Source organism: Atheta coriaria, unplaced genomic scaffold (genome assembly GCF_025399875.1).
Source record: "Atheta coriaria isolate IRGN ID8LTWV9N9 unplaced genomic scaffold, Caltech_Dcor_3.1 hic_scaffold_6_pilon, whole genome shotgun sequence".
Taxonomy (NCBI): Eukaryota; Metazoa; Arthropoda; class Insecta; order Coleoptera; family Staphylinidae; genus Dalotia; species Dalotia coriaria.
The window spans coordinates 14,672,862-14,689,509 of NW_027045448.1; the positions used below are offsets into that span (position 1 = coordinate 14,672,862).

A 16,648-nucleotide genomic window follows, 5' to 3' on the forward strand; every position below is an offset into this window, starting at 1 on the left:
TACATTTTGCTTTTAGATAGCTTATTAAATAGCTGAGAAAGTTTTAGCTTTGATCCCTCAATTGCACTTTGAAAAATATGTGTTTTGCACTATCATGCAGCAAGATTGATGGTTTCGCCGTTGCCTGCATCGATGACGTTCATTTTGCCATGATACGCAAGTGGCACGTCCATTTCAACGTGGTATGCATTGAGAGCGTCCATTCTGTCGTGCTGACATAAATATTAATAAAATAATAGATTTCAAATCTCTAATTTTAAGTTCAAATTTTAATTTTTCATATTTTTACCTATTTAAATCATTTGACATGCTAATTTTAAATTTGTGTCACTGTAATTGCAGATATAATTTATTACCGGAAACGGAATTTCGAAATTGATTTTGAACTGTTTAGTTTCCATGGTAATGACCTAAATATATTTCATTTTCTAGCACCATTAAATTGCTGCCAATTCCTGTTCCTGCAATTTTATTATAATTTTAAACCGCTGCAAAGAATAAAACGCATAAACAATGTTTACAAATAAAAAATATGGCATGAAGAAGAAGAAACGCCAGCAAAAAGCTGAATTCGTTTGTGTCGAACCAACGCTTCGCTCTGTATACGATATTTTGCTAGAAAACATGCAACTACTCCAAAGGGTGAGTAAACTGTAAATAACTTGCAATATGAAGCTATATTAGAAACACTTTGTAGAATATTTACGTGCATCGCATAATCTACGTCGGAACACATACATTTTCGGAGACTGACGCTGATAATATTGGTAAACACTTCCGGGCTAACATCGAACAGGTCAATGCGATGTATTGTGAAGAATTCCTCACCGGTTTCCTTTTACATTACACCCGCCATTTTATACACGTTTTAGATGTAAGTATAAATAGGTATATGTTTGAATTATACGCCATTTTGTTTTGATTTGTGAAGGGATCTGAAGATAGTATTAAAAAACATTTGGATCTTTTGTTTTCAACCAAAGAAACAAAAGATCGCCTAGAAACTGTTAAAGTTCTTGTGGCTTATCACAATATTAACCAGGTATGTATGGTTTAGTTAAATTTCTAGTGTTAATTGTAATTATTTTAGAGGTTTTTGTCGTCATGGACCGAGTTATTCGCACGACCTCCAAAACTCCTTAGAAGAATCAAATCTGACGTTGATATTGCGGAAGCAAAGAATAATATAATTATGTGTATTAAAAAGTTGTACAAACTTGCTTTCAATCTGAAAGTTACTGATGAAGACTCCTCTCAAACGGGAGAACTGCCAAGTTTCTCCAGTCACCAAAGGGTATGCTATTAAATTTTTAATTTTAATTGGTAAAAACTGAAGCTTTGTAGTTAATTTTATAGATTCTCTATTTAACAACGAAAAATATTTTCATTTCTAGCAACTATGAGCTAGAATATTTTTTTCAAAGACCTGACATCGATGGTAACATTTGAAATATTATTGTAATTATGATCCCAACATCCCTACAAATTGCAATGCAAATTTCTATAACTTAAGCACGATTTTTCTGCTAATTTTTTGGGGTGCACGTTGCGTTACTAGAAAATCATTTAAACATAACACAAGTGAATACAACTGAGCACAGCGGAATTCATATTTAGACTTGAGGAAATATTTACCGGCATTTTTACAACAATAATTGGGTTTATAACCAGCACAGCAAAAGATTAGATAGATGCTTATCCGCGTAAAATCCCAATATTTGACTATTTGGTTTGCTTTCCCCTTTTTACAGCGTACATCTTATTACACCGATGAAGAAGCAACTGCACTTGCTTATCCGCTAATTAGCGACAATAAAATGATGACTAATTATCGCATGTCTTTGGCCTCGTCGCGCCACCAAAACGTCATTCCAGAATTACAATTGATAGAATTTCTCGTCGAGACGCCGCACACGCTGGACATGAATGAGTACCGGAAGTGCTATGGTTCTGTACCGTCCCTTTTCACTTACATGGATTTCGCATGGCCAGTGGCAACTGATTTTATTCCTCGCAATGTCTTCGAGGCGGAATTTGATCCTGTGAGTGATGTACTGGGAGCGTGCATTTCCGAACTGGATATGCCGATGTAACAAAAAATAACTAAGTATCTAATACCTGCAATGCAAGATGGCGCAGTTGACGTGCGAGGCAATTAATCTGTTTTAAATGTTTATATTATACACCCATGAAATTACAAATGTTGTAGTACTTCTTCTTTAGCTTAGGGTTGTCGAGGCAGCCGTAGAGATCGTTGAGTTTGAGGCAGTCACCTTTTGACATTGCTTTGCGTTGGCCCAGCTTGGTCACGTGCGGCATTTTGGACGTTATCGTTGGTTTGCCACGGTTTTTGCTGAAGTAATAACGGCCGTAGTGCATGATTGAATTGTAGTCGTATTCAAAGCTATAGGTGGTGTTTTCGAGGCTTTGTTTATCAAAGTTTGATTTGTATCCTGAAATAACACAGGATAATTAATATTCCATAATATTGGAAGCAGTAATTTAAAATTATCTTGCATATTCTGATATTTACGCCATTATAAACAGTCTAGTAGTCATAATAATCTATAATTTTATCCAATATTTGACAATTTACCTATAATTTCAATATTTTCGTAGCATACTTTAAGGGTGGTTTGTACCAGTGACCCAAATAAAGTCAAAATTACCGAAATAAATGTATATCGATTGATTGATGTCACTTTTGATGACAAACAATCGTAAATCAGGTTCAAATCATAGTGTTTATTTTAGTTTTGATTGTTTTCGATATTTTAAGGGTGGATTTTGCCCTTGACATCAATATTTCCTGATTTTTGGGTGGAATACATTTATAAATAACTTCTTTGACCTTTTTCCAATCAATTTACAATAACATTAACTTATAAATCATATTTATGGGCAGATAACTAAATAATCTAGCAAATATTGCATTTGAATTAGCAATAATTATTGTTTTAACCATCATTTTTGCTTTTTTATTCGCTAGTGAATAATATTTCAGTATTCAAGGTTGCCTATATTAATGCAACACAATTCTCTACTTTTAATTTATTCTAATTTCGATCCAACAAAACGATTTTCGCAACCAAGCGCTAAAAGCACCGCAAAGTATTATATTTCCGTTTCGATAAGCATCTGCACTCTGCCCTTAAAATGCCTGCACCAAAAACCTCAATACCAATGTATCACGAATGTTGACATTATAATACGGGATATTTTGGCAAAACGATTTGTCAGCACATGATAATATCGACGCGCAGGGGAATTTCAAGACAAAGGTTTGGCACTACAAGAAGAAAGCCGTAATATAAACGAGGTCAAAATTTGCACACATTTGTTAATTATGCGACGTGACACCCAAAAAACTTAATTACCCACCGTTCGTACACTCCCAAACTATAACGCGACGCGGCCGCTCATAAAGGTAGAAAAATCGCGTCACTGCAGTCGTAAAAGTTTTTAACTTTTTAACGATGCAAAGAAATGCGAAAATCTACTTGTTATGAATATTCATCGGATACATTTATCATTTAGCACGTTTAAAAACAAATTATTCATCTACCATTGATAAAATTATTTAAAAATTTAAAAAATTTAATTTTTTTAAATTAAAACTTACTTGGAATAATATTGTCGTAATGAATCTTGACGAATTTATCTCGATCCCATCGTGATTGCTCATGAAACACACCCAACGCATGCATTAGTTCATGTATAGCCCGTCCCTCAGTGCCCAAACAATTGGGACCATTTTCATCCGGAGGTTGCAGCGACACAACTTGCGTCCCACCGTAACGTCCCACAAACGACCAACAACCTTTCGGATGTTGAATTGGCCAAATTAACAAATAATCTTTTGCTTTGCCATTCCACGGGATGAATTTCACACAGGTCATGAAATTTAAAGTCCGTATTGCTTTGTAAATCGTCACATGATCAATAGGATCTGTAAAAAATTAAAAATTAATTAAAATTTTGATATTTTTTTGTTAAATTTTGATTAAATTTACCGTAAAGTGGACTGATAGCATAGGGAACGATTCCATTCTTCCATAATTTGTCAGGGAATACGTCCCACTTAAGACCGACTCGCCAGTAGTTGTAAACTTCATTGGTCATTGCCATATCGCCCTGGAAAAGTCCAGGTGTGACTTCCGGGTCGACATTTTCGAAGAAATCGTCGGTGTCGTTGTAATTCCGCACTGGAATGAATAATGAAGTAGAAACTTAGTGCAAAATGGTGCTAATAGCATGTAAACAACTTTTATTTTCTATTTTACACCAAAAGTAACAATATATTTGTTTAAAACAATTTTTTATTTGCAAAACAAAAATTTCAAGAAAAAATTATTTTTGCAATTTTTGCGTTTTTTATAGCAAAAAAATATATTAATTAACTTACTAACGTCAGGAATCGGCGGATGCATGACTTCCGGTACTTCCGGTAAAAGATACCGCGTCTCACCACCGATACGAGCAAGAAACAACAACCACAACGTCTTCACCAACATCTTCACTAATCTACTGGACTATTAAACTCTTAAAATTAAATCCAAAGTAATCTGTATTGTCTTCCGTATCTATAGATACTTAAGTAAGCAAACACACGTATCGGAATGCGCGTAAAAGTAACGCGGACGCCTCGATACGAAATTGTAGCACACACACACACACGGCACGCGCGCGCGCACCCGGCTCAGAAGAACTGGAACTAATAGAAACGCATGACGCGAATGGAAGACGACTCGAGACGAGACTCAACTGTCGGCAGCGAAAGAAAGTTATCGCACGTCGATTTCCTTCTCTATAAGACCTTATCCCACCACCAATTCGTCATCATACCACAGTACAACAGAAAAAAAAAACTACCGAAAGTGGAAAAATGCGCAATAAAAATCAGTCTAGCATCATTTTCCGCCAAGATGGCCGCCAAACAAACAATAGACTGGTAGCCTACTAGCACAGACGCGTGCAGGAATTGAAAATTGATGAGAGTATAGTCATCGGGGCCGTTTTCGCACTTTCTAATCAACTTCTGCGCACACATGCGTTAACCTAACCCTCTTTTTCCGCGCGCGGTGTAATTAAAATGTAATACGGTTACGCAAAACTTGATTCGTTACGAATCGTTACGTTGTGATTAGTTCCTCATTTTTTTTCAAATTCGCTAATGTTGAAAATTAGGCAACTTTCATTTCGTTTAAGCAAAAATAAAATTGCTTGTGAATTGGGTTGCTTAGCAACAACATAAACAAATTATTTTTATTATACGTAAACTTTCTGATCTGATTCTATCACCTATTATTATACAGGGTGTTTTGTATTTTAGATGCAGTTGAAATCGATACGTTTTGTATTAATATTGATGAGTTGTTTAAACGTGCGGTGTTTGTTGCGTCGCCGTCTAACGGTTTCATGGTCGACTCACGAGATGAGATAAACGCATGGACATAAACATGAGCAGCGGCATGAATTCAAGAGATGATAAATACACACCTTGATATTGATATTAATAGGCGATTGTTTTATTGGCGTCGAACGTGTTTATCGATAACTATCAGAAATTGGCTGTTGTGCGATAGCACGACGAGTAAATCGTGTTGGAAGAGTTCCTCGTCACGCACGCACGATGAATGGATGATTCCTGTACAGTTGCAATGGTGTTCGATTCCTCGATTGCGTTTTTATGCAGAAAAACGTGTTTTCCTACGGTTGCAGTTAAGACAAATATTTGTTTCTAGCGGGTTTGCTTTTTTATTGTTTCACTGGAATCTGCTTGATATAAATAATTTGATTATATATTATCTTAATTATAATAATGTTAAAATTTGTTTTTATATTTAACCTACCCTGTCAGCTAGAATTAATTAGTTTGGTATTTGTGTTGCCTACATCAAATTTATTCCCCGAGTCAAAGTTTCTGTGGAATTTTGTAATTACGGCTAATCTATCCACGGAAATAAAATGGAGCACATCGATTTAATAAGCAGTAGTTTACCTACCCTAAGGAGGGTAAAATGTAGTAGGCGTATTGAAATAATGTGTGTTAGTAGCGCTGGTACAGTATGGAAGAGGGTGAATGCGGCAAACAAGCAGGTGCCATTCCCAAGACGGGAAAATTGTTTCCAAAGTAGGTCAGAGAAGGATATCAGTATATGCACCTGCTTTATTTTAAACACATATTAACATATATCAGTTAAAATTACTTAAATTTGTTTCCTAAATCAGAAAAACCAAAAAATTTAAGTAAACTTTACTTAAAAACCAAAATTTTTGGTGGTGCATAAGTTGCCTACATAAAAATGTCACCATTATTCTAAAATCATAAATTTTAAGCATTTTCTTGTTTAATTACTAAATCGAATATGTAAATGACTTTCCCTTAATACAATAGTAAAGAATCACTCAGGAAACACACACATTCACGTCATATTCTTTGTTCTGCACGTGAATCATGCAAAATTAACTAAGAATGCGGCGAATTCACCGCTCACGATCGAAATGAACAAAAAAACAAGTCTAGAATAATAAAACATCCACCTGCAATGTTCAACATTTATAAACTTTTAAATAAACAACAAAACACAACAATTTATGAAGTAATATATTAAAATTTATACTTAAAAGATAAAAATTATTCTTCAATAATTGGAAATTACACAAAGTAAGATTGTCTGGTTGTCAGCAAGTAAAATTGTAATCTGGGCCGTTAACCCCATTGGTTGTTTGTATTCCCATCGCCATGGCAACCACGATTGATCAAACAGCACGCGCGTGCATAATTATTTCCATCGGATTCGGACGTCCGCCGCTGCGACCGCAAATCGCGCGACGATGACGATGGTGGTGGCGGTGGCGGCGGCGTCTGGGTCAAACCATCACGCTGCGCGCCATTCGAGTGAAGCCCTTCAACGTGGCAGCAACTAAAAAAAGAAACAAACGCGAAGCACAAACTCACAAGTCAACGACGCGACAAACAGACATAAATAAAACAAGTGACAAGTTTATTTAGGTAAAAAAATATAAACAAATATTTTGTATGATATAATTTTAAATCTAACAACAAAACGTAGCGCCCATAAGTTTTGAATGCGATTTGGTTTTGATTTGTTGTAGTTGTTTCTTTGGTTTTTGGTGTGTTTGTAAATGTTGTACAAATAGCGCGACTGCGAGTGGTGTGCAAAGTTGAAAAAAATTAACAAAAGTTGATACATAAATGTCTACAATTTATTATGATGCTCATCTAAATCTGCCAGCCCATCAACACACGCAGAGTCTCATCGAGCGGAAAAAGCAGCAGTGGGCGCGCGAACGGGGTAATATTATCGATAAATAAATAATCCAATCAATTATTGTCGAGTGTGTATGTGTGCGCAAGTTTATCAGCGCAAAAATAAATGATTAATGGATAGTATGATGTCGTTTGCAGAAGAGTTGGCAGGACTCAGCGAAAATGTACCGTGGGGAACTCGCGATTCCCTTCAGCTCTATGATAGACCCAATATAAAGTAAGTTTTTCTTTTATTATATGCAACCAAGTATACAACATGCAATATTAATACAGAAATACGTGAAATTTTCGTTGAAAAGCCCTTTATTTTCTTTTTATCATAATTTAATGTTAAATTTTATCTTTTACACTAAATTCTTTTATTATATGCAACCAATTGAACAAAATTATGTCATTACCAGAGAAATATGTAAAATTTTAGTACTTTAACCTTATTTATTTACTATTTATGATAATTTATGACTAAAATCAAGTTTTTACCTTAAATTATTTTACTATATGCAACTAATTGAGCAATATTATGCCATAACAATAGAAATATGTCCAATTAACCTTATTTATCCACACTTTATGCTATTTTTAACCTAAATACTATTTTTCACACCAAATTAGCCTAAAAATGTAGTCAATTAAGGTCAGATTTACTACTTAATTTGTATTAGTTGTTAAACTAGCCCCAAAATACCAAAACGAGGAAATGCCGTGAAAATTTGTACTACCTGTAGGTCAGTCACATCAGAATACAATGAAAAACCAACACATTAGTGTTGAAACACGCAGAAAAATCAATTTGACAGGACACAAAAGAGTATAAAGCAAACATTATCTATTTATATCGTGAAAACTCGTTTCAAGTTAAAAGTTCACTGTCAAATGTCACTTATTTTAACAATAACATACATGAAAACAAAAATAAATGAGTAAAACCAAACAAAAATAACTAAATTAAAAGAAATATGTTTTGTATCTGTCAATCAAATTGATGAGTAACCTCAATGCAATTACAACATTGAATTATATGAAACAATTGTTTGATTGACGTGTTATTTATTGATTGAGTGATTGTTTCTGTTTGAATCGATCGTTCTGCATCATCTAATTGAATATTTATGATCTGCAGTTGCTTGGTTTTAAATTTGAATATAAAGTTGCATACATTTCATTGATTGTGCAATATATTGCGTAAAATTTACCAAAAATTAATTCCATTTGATAATAGGAAATTTATTCGGTGAATTCAATGTTATGCAGGTGTAAATATTGATTAACCTTTTTGTTATTGGTCAACGCCCGCAATAATTCAAGGGAATTGCTCGTTTCATGAGGGTTCAATGCCTCTTGAGATCCAAATGCCAACTAATAGACAATTACCACCCCAACACGCTATGAATAAAACAATAAAAGCAAATGGCCGACATGTGGATGAATAATTCACGTATTAATTACATCATGGCGACGATTGACGCCAACTGTTTATTTTTTCAAGGGCAAACATAAATTTATTAACTTTGACTTCGTCCACGTAGGTTTTCAGTATAAAATTACCACTTGAGCGCCATCTGGGAGTCAATTATATAACTATAATCATAATTGATTTGCAATACAAACTTTTATCCTTTGTTTAACACATTTGTAGTCAAAATTTTAAATGTTTTAATAATTATTATGTTATTTGGAACCAAGACGAATAAAACAAATAAAAAATCATCAAAATCTGTGCAGCCGTTCTTGAGTTATTAAAGCTTTAACTAACTTTAGATGTAATTTTGTTCCAGAACCCGTTATGTTACCAAATACCAAAAAGAGACCGAATATATTCGACGTGATTCGTCCTACTCCACGTCCTCGAGCACCACCGTACCCGGCACACCACGACGCCGCCAGCACAGCGCCGCCTCCATCAACGGCGGGGGCCCGCAGCAACTGCCGCCGCTGTATAAAAACCAGCACTTTACTTACACGCCAGACGAGAAATCTGATAAGGAGATGGGCGGCGAGACGTCAGGCTATGGCAGCGACAACGCGCACCACACTCCGGAGCATTTGCCGCGCGCTGGCGGCGAAATTCTTCGCCAGCACCAGCACTTTCCCAACAATCGACAGGTGCTCATCGCCACTAATCACGCCAACAACGGATACGAATCCTCATCAAGCGGTAGAGAAGATAGACTCAAATGGGGTGACCGCGGGGTGCATCTGGGACGCTATTGGGAACCGCCAGCGAAAGAAGCAATGGCGGACACACCAGGCGCACCAGGATGGGTCAAGAGAGGTCTAGAACGCGATACGGAGCTTGTTGTTGTCAATAATTCATCACCAGCTGAGTCACCTGAGCAGGATTATGGGGATAGACCAGGGACTAGTTCGAGTTCCAATACAAATCGGTAATATTTTTAACTTTTAATTATTTTAATGAATTTATGTGTATGTTGGGTTGCAGATGTTACATTCGTGGTCAAAATGTCCCCATAGACACTGCGGAGCTAGCTGAACGTGAAAGACGCCGACAGGTGGCGTTGGCACACCAGGAAGCTATTCGTGAACAACTTGAAGAACGCGAAAAACGTCGTCAAGAAGAACGCGCGCGTCTTCAACAGGAGGAATACGAAGAAGAAAGGCGTATCGCACGTGAACAGGAAATCGAACATCAACGTCAGCAAGAATACGAACGTCAGAGGCAAGAGAAAGAGGAACGCGAACGTAAACGCAAGGAAGCCCTTCGTGAAGCTATAGAAATAGCTGAAAAAGAAGCTAAAGAAGAGAAAGCTAAACAACGCCTCATGCGTCAGAATCAATTAAATTACGTTGATAATGTAGAAAAACTTGACAAGGATTCCAAAACAAGAAAAAATCAAAATAACGAACGCCAGCAGCAACTTCAAGAAAAAACTGAGACTTTAAACGCTTTAAACATTGAAAAACAAAATGGCGGAGACAAAACACAACCTAATGTTGAACTAGTAAAAACAAACGATGAAGATAAACAGATTGTTATTCTCGATAGAGAGAAAAACGCGTCAAGTGACAGTGATACTTCTACAGCGCCATCTATTACCATTCCTAACCACACTTTTCCTAATAATATAACCTCTGAGAATCTTGCTGTGTTATTACAAAATCCGCTAGCGGAATCATTACAAATGCAAAACGTACAGTTTGTTTTGATACCAACTTTAAACTCGGTTGTACCTTTCTCATCTTTATCTTTATCATCAAGTTCAGCGCAAACACAAGCGATGAATTCATCTACAACACGAACTGAAAACCGTTTATTAACACCTACACAATACAGAAACAAGAAAATGACTTGTGACAGTGCTACACAAACAGATTTTCCTGATTATCGTAAAGAATTATGTGAAAAACTCGCTAATATTGAAATATGTTATGAAACATCTCGAAGTAGAAAAGAACGAAGGTCCAGATCAGAAATGCGGCATGGAGAGTTAATGGAGGCTCAAGAAAGACCAAAATGGGGTGTAAATAGGCCACCAACAAGATATCTGAAACAAAGTGAAAAGGATCCGCTTTATCAACGCAGAAAAATGCGACAGAAGTTACGCCAAACGAAAACTTACGATGATAAACGATATTCAAGTGATGATAGTCAAACCGGAAGTCCTAGAACATACCGGAAAAAGCGAGGATTTTGGAAGAAGGACGACGCCCTCTATGCGGAGAATATAAAAGTTTATCAGACTGAAATTATCCCATTGGACAGCGACAAGGATCATATATATTTCCGTGCGAAAACTCAACATGCGCAGCATCAGTGTTGTAGTTGCCGGTGTTATGCAACCAAAGATGCACATACATCACAGAGAAATAACTCGGATCGTGTGGACATTATGAAAATCGAAACGCCAAGGGAATACAGAGAGAAACTGCCTGTGTGTAACAATAACAACACCGAAGATGGTGTTCTTGATAAACTAACCTCAATTCACAATGATTTAATGTTGAAGGACAACTGGGAGGAGCGGAGTGTGTTGTACTCACCCAGTCGCAATCCTTAATTGATATTTTAAGCTAATTTTTACTCAGAAATAAACTATGGGCGCTACACTCACAATGATATAATCCTAACCTCAAAACCTGATTGTTTTTATAGTAAAATGGACGATTTTCTGGCGAAGAAGCGTGATTCTGGTCCTGTGTTGGATTTCAGCAAGGTGACCGTCAATACCAAGGAAGAATTTAGACAGATTTTCGATAGAGTGCCGGATTTTAAAATGAAAGCTGAGAAAGTGCGTCCGGAAGATGCGAAAGTTCGAGATAATGTTAAAAAGATGAAGTTTAAGACTTCCAAGAAAGATTTTAAGCTATTAAAAGAACAGTTCACGTTCAAAGATCCTACTCCCGAGGAAATGAAAGGGTTGAAGTTGGAGGATTTGGCGAAGGTGCCTATTGATTGGAAAATGCTCACGAGTATACGCCCAAAGAATAAAATGGATGAAGATTTCTATTCCAGGTATTGTAATATAACCTAAAATAACAGAAAAATGTTTATTTTGTGGTTATGATATTAAAATTGTTCATTTTTAGGATTGTGGAGTTGAAAAAGGCGGAATTAAAGACCCAGGCGTTGGATAAACGCAATTTAATGCGTGATCCACAATTAAAACGCGTGAAAAGTAAATCTGGATCATTGGAGTATCGGCCATTGAATTGTGTTGAGTGTATGGATGATTTTTGCACCGGTAATTATTAATTATATTTTATTATTACTTATTTTCTTTTAAATGGCGGCCATTTTGTGCAGGTACGGCTTGTACGCAATTATTGTATGATTGCTTTACAAGAATTGAACTGGAACCAGCAGAACCAGCGTCCAAGGTGATTTCGATTGATTTAGGTACAGATAAGTCAAAGAAAAAGTCCAAGAAGAAGAAGGGTCGATCACGTTCGCCAAGAAAATCAGATAAGAAGAAGAAAACAGTTAATAAACGCGATGCGAGTCGGAAACGATCAAAATCGCCAAAGAAAACGCCCAAAAAGTGATTTTCTTTTGTTTTTTAAATGAAAACAATTGAAAACTCGGTACTACAGTAAAACTTTAGCCGCCATTTTGTCTTGACACTTGTCAACTACAATTTTTGGTGGTGAAAGGATAAGAGAGGGAATAAAATGTGTACAAATTGTATAAAAACAATTAACTTTTTATAAAAAGTTGTAAATAAATTTTCTTTCGCATTTTGTATTTGTTTATTCCACTGATTTGAATATTCGTGGCATAAACCGCATACACATACGCAGCACATGTACTCAGCCGACATAACCATAAATAACACTCACGTTGCATCTCTGCTTGTTTAGTTAGTTTAAAAACAACTTTCAACAAGTATCATCTTAAAAAACAGAAGCCCAACCACAAAATGGACAAAGCCCTTCAAGGATTTAAACGTATGACATCATATTTATCTTTAATCTAATAACCAACACTAAAACATTGTAATCTTAGCAATTTACATCCAATTCTCTGTTGATACAAATCCAAAAACAATGTTCATGAAAGAACATTCCACTAGAAACCAATCCGAAGACAAACCACATGGTAGAACAATGTATCTCCTCAATGTACCTCCATGGGCAGATGAATCAAGCATCCATAAAGCTTTCAACTCACATTCAACAGTTCAATCTGTCACATTTACTAAATTCAAAGACACAACACACACAGGTTTTAAATGCTGCTACATTATATTCAAAACAGAAAAAGATTTATACAAAGCATTAAATCTCAAAAAACTAGAACCAATATCAACAGAAAAAGAACCAATATTAATGGGTATAGATAAATATGTCAAACAATACAATGAAGGTTTACTAAATCAGCATCAGCGAGAACAAAATATGTTGGAGATTATAAAAGCTTATGATGCTGAAGAAGTAAGAAAGAAATCCAAGACTTTGGAGACTGATGATGAGGGATGGACTGTTGTGACAAAGAAAGGTAGAAATCCTGGGTTGTCTAGGAAGGAATCAGTTGCTGAGAAATTAATGGCAAAGAATAAAAAAGATAAAGTTTTGAAGAATTTCTATAGGCATCAAATTAGACAAGCAAAGAAGGATCAACTGGCTGCTTTGAGGAAGAAAGCAGAGGAAGATAAGAAGAAAATTTTGGCTTTGAAGCAAAGGAGAGCATTTAAACCTTTTTGAAGTAAGGTATTATTAGGTTAATGGTATTTCTTGATAGTTTTTTGACTAAACATTGATAAACGATAATAATAATCAAGAAAATGAATCAAAATAGTCAAATTTGTTATTTTCTACACTTGATATCGCAAAATACCTTCAAAATTTAACATTTTCAATCATTTTTCAATGTTTTTTGCACTTCAACAGTCTTATTGAATCCAATCAATCAAATTTATTGACAATCAGTCAATCAGTGATCATAATGTTCAAGATAATACACAAAAACTATGAAATTATCAATTTTCACACCTGAAATTACAAAATACGTTCAAAATTTAACATTTTCTCTTAAAACTTCATCAATTATCATCATTTTTGAACTTCATTCGTTCAAATCAATCATCAATCAAATTTATTGACGTAATATTGATCAGGGGTAATAATAATCAAGAAAACACTGAAATTTTCAATTTTATACTCTTGCAATCGCAAAATACATCCAAAATTAAACATTTTACTTTAAAACTTAATCATCTCTCCATGTTGTTTCGACCTCATCAGTCCGAAACCTCTGCGTGATAAAACTATCCTTCCACAACATCTCACTCCCCGATCTGAACATCTCCGCACCTGCATGCGCAATCATCACGCCATTATCAATACAAAATCGCTCATCAGTAGCGAATAACTTCGCGCCTCGTTCCTCACACATCTGACCCATCATCTCCTGCAGACGCTCATTACAACCCACACCACCAACGATCAATACTTCATTGGATTCGCAATGTGCTAATGCACGCTCTGTAGTTTCTACCAACATAGCGAAAATTGTCTCTTGCAATGAATAGCATAGATCTTCCACCGTGTAGCCTTGAGCTAAAAGGTGCGGAGCTTTCTGTTCGATGCTAGATAAAATCCCAGAGAAACTCACATCCATTCCTTTGACACAGTATGGCAGAGCGAAGAATTTCTTGCCTTTTTTCGCTTTCTGTTCAATGTTATAGCCAGGACTAGGGTCATTTGAGAGTTTGATGACACGTGCGAAGCGATCCAGGCAGTTTCCAACGGCGATGTCGATTGTTTCGCCGAAAATTCGATAGCGTTTGCGGGAATAAGCGATTACTTGCGTGTTTCCACCGCTGACGTAGAGAACTGTGGGGTTTTTAGCTCCAGTGATGAGTCTACCCATTTCTATGTCTGTATTTTAACATTTTAAGGAAAACCAAGTAATTTAACATGATTAAAAACCAATAATTTGGATAAATATTGATGATTTTTGAAGTTTTAATCAATTTTAAACACAATAAACATTCAAATTTAACGTTTTTTGCTGGTTAATCTATAAAATATCTTAATATTAATGGTTTAAGGTATAAAAGGATACGTCCAATGCAATGATTAACCCCCAGAAGTGGTTTATTCCATATTTGTGCAACTGTCCTAGCAACAATTGCAGTTGTATGAAGAGGAGCACCCATACCAGGTCCTTTTGTATAACAAACAACATCAATATCATCTGTGCTGATCTTAGCTTGATCTAAAGCTTCTTTTAGCACAGTAAGAATCACACTACGGTGATGATGAGCTGTTTCTCTAGGCATAAATCCTTCACCAGGTGGTGTGATATAGGTTCTTCGACAGTTACTTAATACTTTGCCATCTTTCACTATTCCAATGCCTAATTTGTTGGCACTGCCTTCAAAACCAATCGCAATTACCATTTTATTGATAAAAATGATACAACTGTGCTAAAAACAAATAATTTAGAAGGTTTTTAATAAGATTTCATGTGAATCTTCTGGGTTATGAGTGAAATCAAGAGAAATTGTGCTTTTTTAAGGTTGGAAACACAAAACAAATACAAATAACTCCAGCATATATTTTAAAATAAGTTATTATTAATTAAAAAGATGAGTGAACGTGAAGTAAAGCAAGTATTGCGTAAAATGGACTATCCACTTTGTGCTAAAGAAGCACTGAATAATATAAGTACGTATTTTAAGTAATAATTTGATTGTTTGCTTAATTTTTGTGTTTTTCTTCGATTATAGATCAATTATTATGTGGAAGAGCTCCTAATATAAAACTAATGGATCTGGCTTTAGACCTAATGTCTGAATTTGTCTTCTGTGAGGTGGATCGTCGTGGAAATAAAACACCAGCCTTTAATCCAATCCAAGAATTACAACTACTTGAAGTTCTTTATGATTTTCTCAATGAAACTGAGGATGAAACTCATTGTAATACAGTTTTTATGAATTTATTCAGTGGCACAACAGCCACACAACGCTTAAAAATCTTAAACAAACTTGTCTCTATCGCTTTGGGCACAAATGCACCTAAAATATTGAATTCTGCAAGTACATGGATGCAACAATTGGGAAATACTTCAACAAATAGCTGCAAATTGGCTGAAAACATCATTACAGATTATTTTATTCTTCTGCCTAAAAGTTTAGAGAATATTCATGAGTTGCCAGTGACATGTCCTCAGTTTACAGCGAATTTTTTAACTGCTATTGGAGAATTGTACTTTGTGGAAGGAAGTTTAAGATTTCCTCCGAGTTGTTTGCTCGAAGCTGTTACAAATTGGATAATGAGTGATCATTCTCTGTGTATTGCTGCGCAAACGATGCAACATCCGCTTCCGCCTGGTGCAATCGCAATGGAAGCAACGACACCGATTGCTGGGTTATTAAAATGGACTGTGTTGGCACCGATTTATAAAATTGATAGTCCTGTATATGAGAAGTTGCATTTGGGGTTGTTGAATAGTATTTTTGAGATTCCTGTCCTGCCAACGCCGAGGGCCGTGAGTGCCACGGCATTAACTCAATCAAATGGTGGGATTTTAAAGTATGTGATGGATTTGGAAAAGAAAGCGAAGCTGGAAAATGTGGATAGACATTTGTTGGTGATGCGAGATGAGAGTTTATTGCTTAGTTTGGAGAGATATGCGCAAATTGTGCAGGTGGCACTTACAAAGCGGTGTATTTACGGAAATATTGACGATTTGATTGTTCAGATGAGTTTTTTGCCTCAGACTCATATTGTAAGGATTGTGATTGAGAATTATAAACGAAAAGAATGATTTTTAGTATTTTAAACATTTATTTCATATTAAACTCTTTATTTTATTTAATATTTGACTGATTTAATAAAGAAATTAATTAAATTCTTTTATAATCATTGAAAAAACGGTTTTTATTGGTTTAA

General features: G+C 35.6%; 7 protein-coding genes across 7 annotated transcripts; 5 read left to right on the plus strand and 2 right to left on the minus strand.

The window, feature by feature from the left end:
* The first annotated feature begins 117 nt into the window (after nucleotides 1-117).
* Nucleotides 118-2,201, plus strand: LOC135794627 (uncharacterized). The gene is made up of 5 exons (XM_065305964.1): nucleotides 118-642; nucleotides 698-874; nucleotides 932-1,042; nucleotides 1,091-1,294; nucleotides 1,752-2,201. Exons 1-5 carry the CDS (start codon nucleotides 514-516, stop codon nucleotides 2,091-2,093), a joined length of 963 nt encoding a protein of 320 aa, XP_065162036.1. The 5' UTR covers nucleotides 118-513; the 3' UTR covers nucleotides 2,094-2,201.
* LOC135794628 (hatching enzyme 1.2-like) lies at nucleotides 2,160-4,836 on the minus strand. Its single transcript, XM_065305965.1, has 4 exons — nucleotides 4,406-4,836; nucleotides 4,014-4,205; nucleotides 3,623-3,949; nucleotides 2,160-2,453 (listed from the first exon to the last, which is right to left on the minus strand). The coding sequence occupies exons 1-4, from the start codon at nucleotides 4,512-4,514 to the stop codon at nucleotides 2,179-2,181; spliced, it is 903 nt and encodes a 300-aa protein (XP_065162037.1). The 5' UTR covers nucleotides 4,515-4,836; the 3' UTR covers nucleotides 2,160-2,178.
* Nucleotides 4,837-6,826: 1,990 nt separating this feature from the next.
* Nucleotides 6,827-11,359, plus strand: LOC135793716 (zinc finger CCCH domain-containing protein 13-like). The gene is made up of 5 exons (XM_065304785.1): nucleotides 6,827-7,015; nucleotides 7,120-7,319; nucleotides 7,433-7,511; nucleotides 9,070-9,678; nucleotides 9,735-11,359. The coding sequence occupies exons 2-5, from the start codon at nucleotides 7,220-7,222 to the stop codon at nucleotides 11,308-11,310; spliced, it is 2,364 nt and encodes a 787-aa protein (XP_065160857.1). The 5' UTR covers nucleotides 6,827-7,015; nucleotides 7,120-7,219; the 3' UTR covers nucleotides 11,311-11,359.
* Nucleotides 11,360-11,409: 50 nt separating this feature from the next.
* LOC135793719 (uncharacterized) lies at nucleotides 11,410-12,487 on the plus strand. Its single transcript, XM_065304788.1, has 3 exons — nucleotides 11,410-11,765; nucleotides 11,840-11,994; nucleotides 12,057-12,487. The coding sequence occupies exons 1-3, from the start codon at nucleotides 11,410-11,412 to the stop codon at nucleotides 12,293-12,295; spliced, it is 750 nt and encodes a 249-aa protein (XP_065160860.1). The 3' UTR covers nucleotides 12,296-12,487.
* A 34-nt stretch (nucleotides 12,488-12,521) lies between these two features.
* On the plus strand, nucleotides 12,522-13,544 carry LOC135793720 (ribosomal RNA-processing protein 7 homolog A). Its single transcript, XM_065304789.1, has 2 exons — nucleotides 12,522-12,697; nucleotides 12,756-13,544. The coding sequence occupies exons 1-2, from the start codon at nucleotides 12,670-12,672 to the stop codon at nucleotides 13,451-13,453; spliced, it is 726 nt and encodes a 241-aa protein (XP_065160861.1). The 5' UTR covers nucleotides 12,522-12,669; the 3' UTR covers nucleotides 13,454-13,544.
* Nucleotides 13,545-13,890: 346 nt separating this feature from the next.
* On the minus strand, nucleotides 13,891-15,153 carry Tcs3 (Probable tRNA N6-adenosine threonylcarbamoyltransferase Tcs3). Its single transcript, XM_065304787.1, has 2 exons — nucleotides 14,817-15,153; nucleotides 13,891-14,629 (listed from the first exon to the last, which is right to left on the minus strand). The coding sequence occupies exons 1-2, from the start codon at nucleotides 15,151-15,153 to the stop codon at nucleotides 13,959-13,961; spliced, it is 1,008 nt and encodes a 335-aa protein (XP_065160859.1). The 3' UTR covers nucleotides 13,891-13,958.
* Nucleotides 15,154-15,280: 127 nt separating this feature from the next.
* On the plus strand, nucleotides 15,281-16,630 carry LOC135793717 (integrator complex subunit 15). Its single transcript, XM_065304786.1, has 2 exons — nucleotides 15,281-15,421; nucleotides 15,484-16,630. The coding sequence occupies exons 1-2, from the start codon at nucleotides 15,343-15,345 to the stop codon at nucleotides 16,521-16,523; spliced, it is 1,119 nt and encodes a 372-aa protein (XP_065160858.1). The 5' UTR covers nucleotides 15,281-15,342; the 3' UTR covers nucleotides 16,524-16,630.
* Nucleotides 16,631-16,648: the final 18 nt, after the last annotated feature.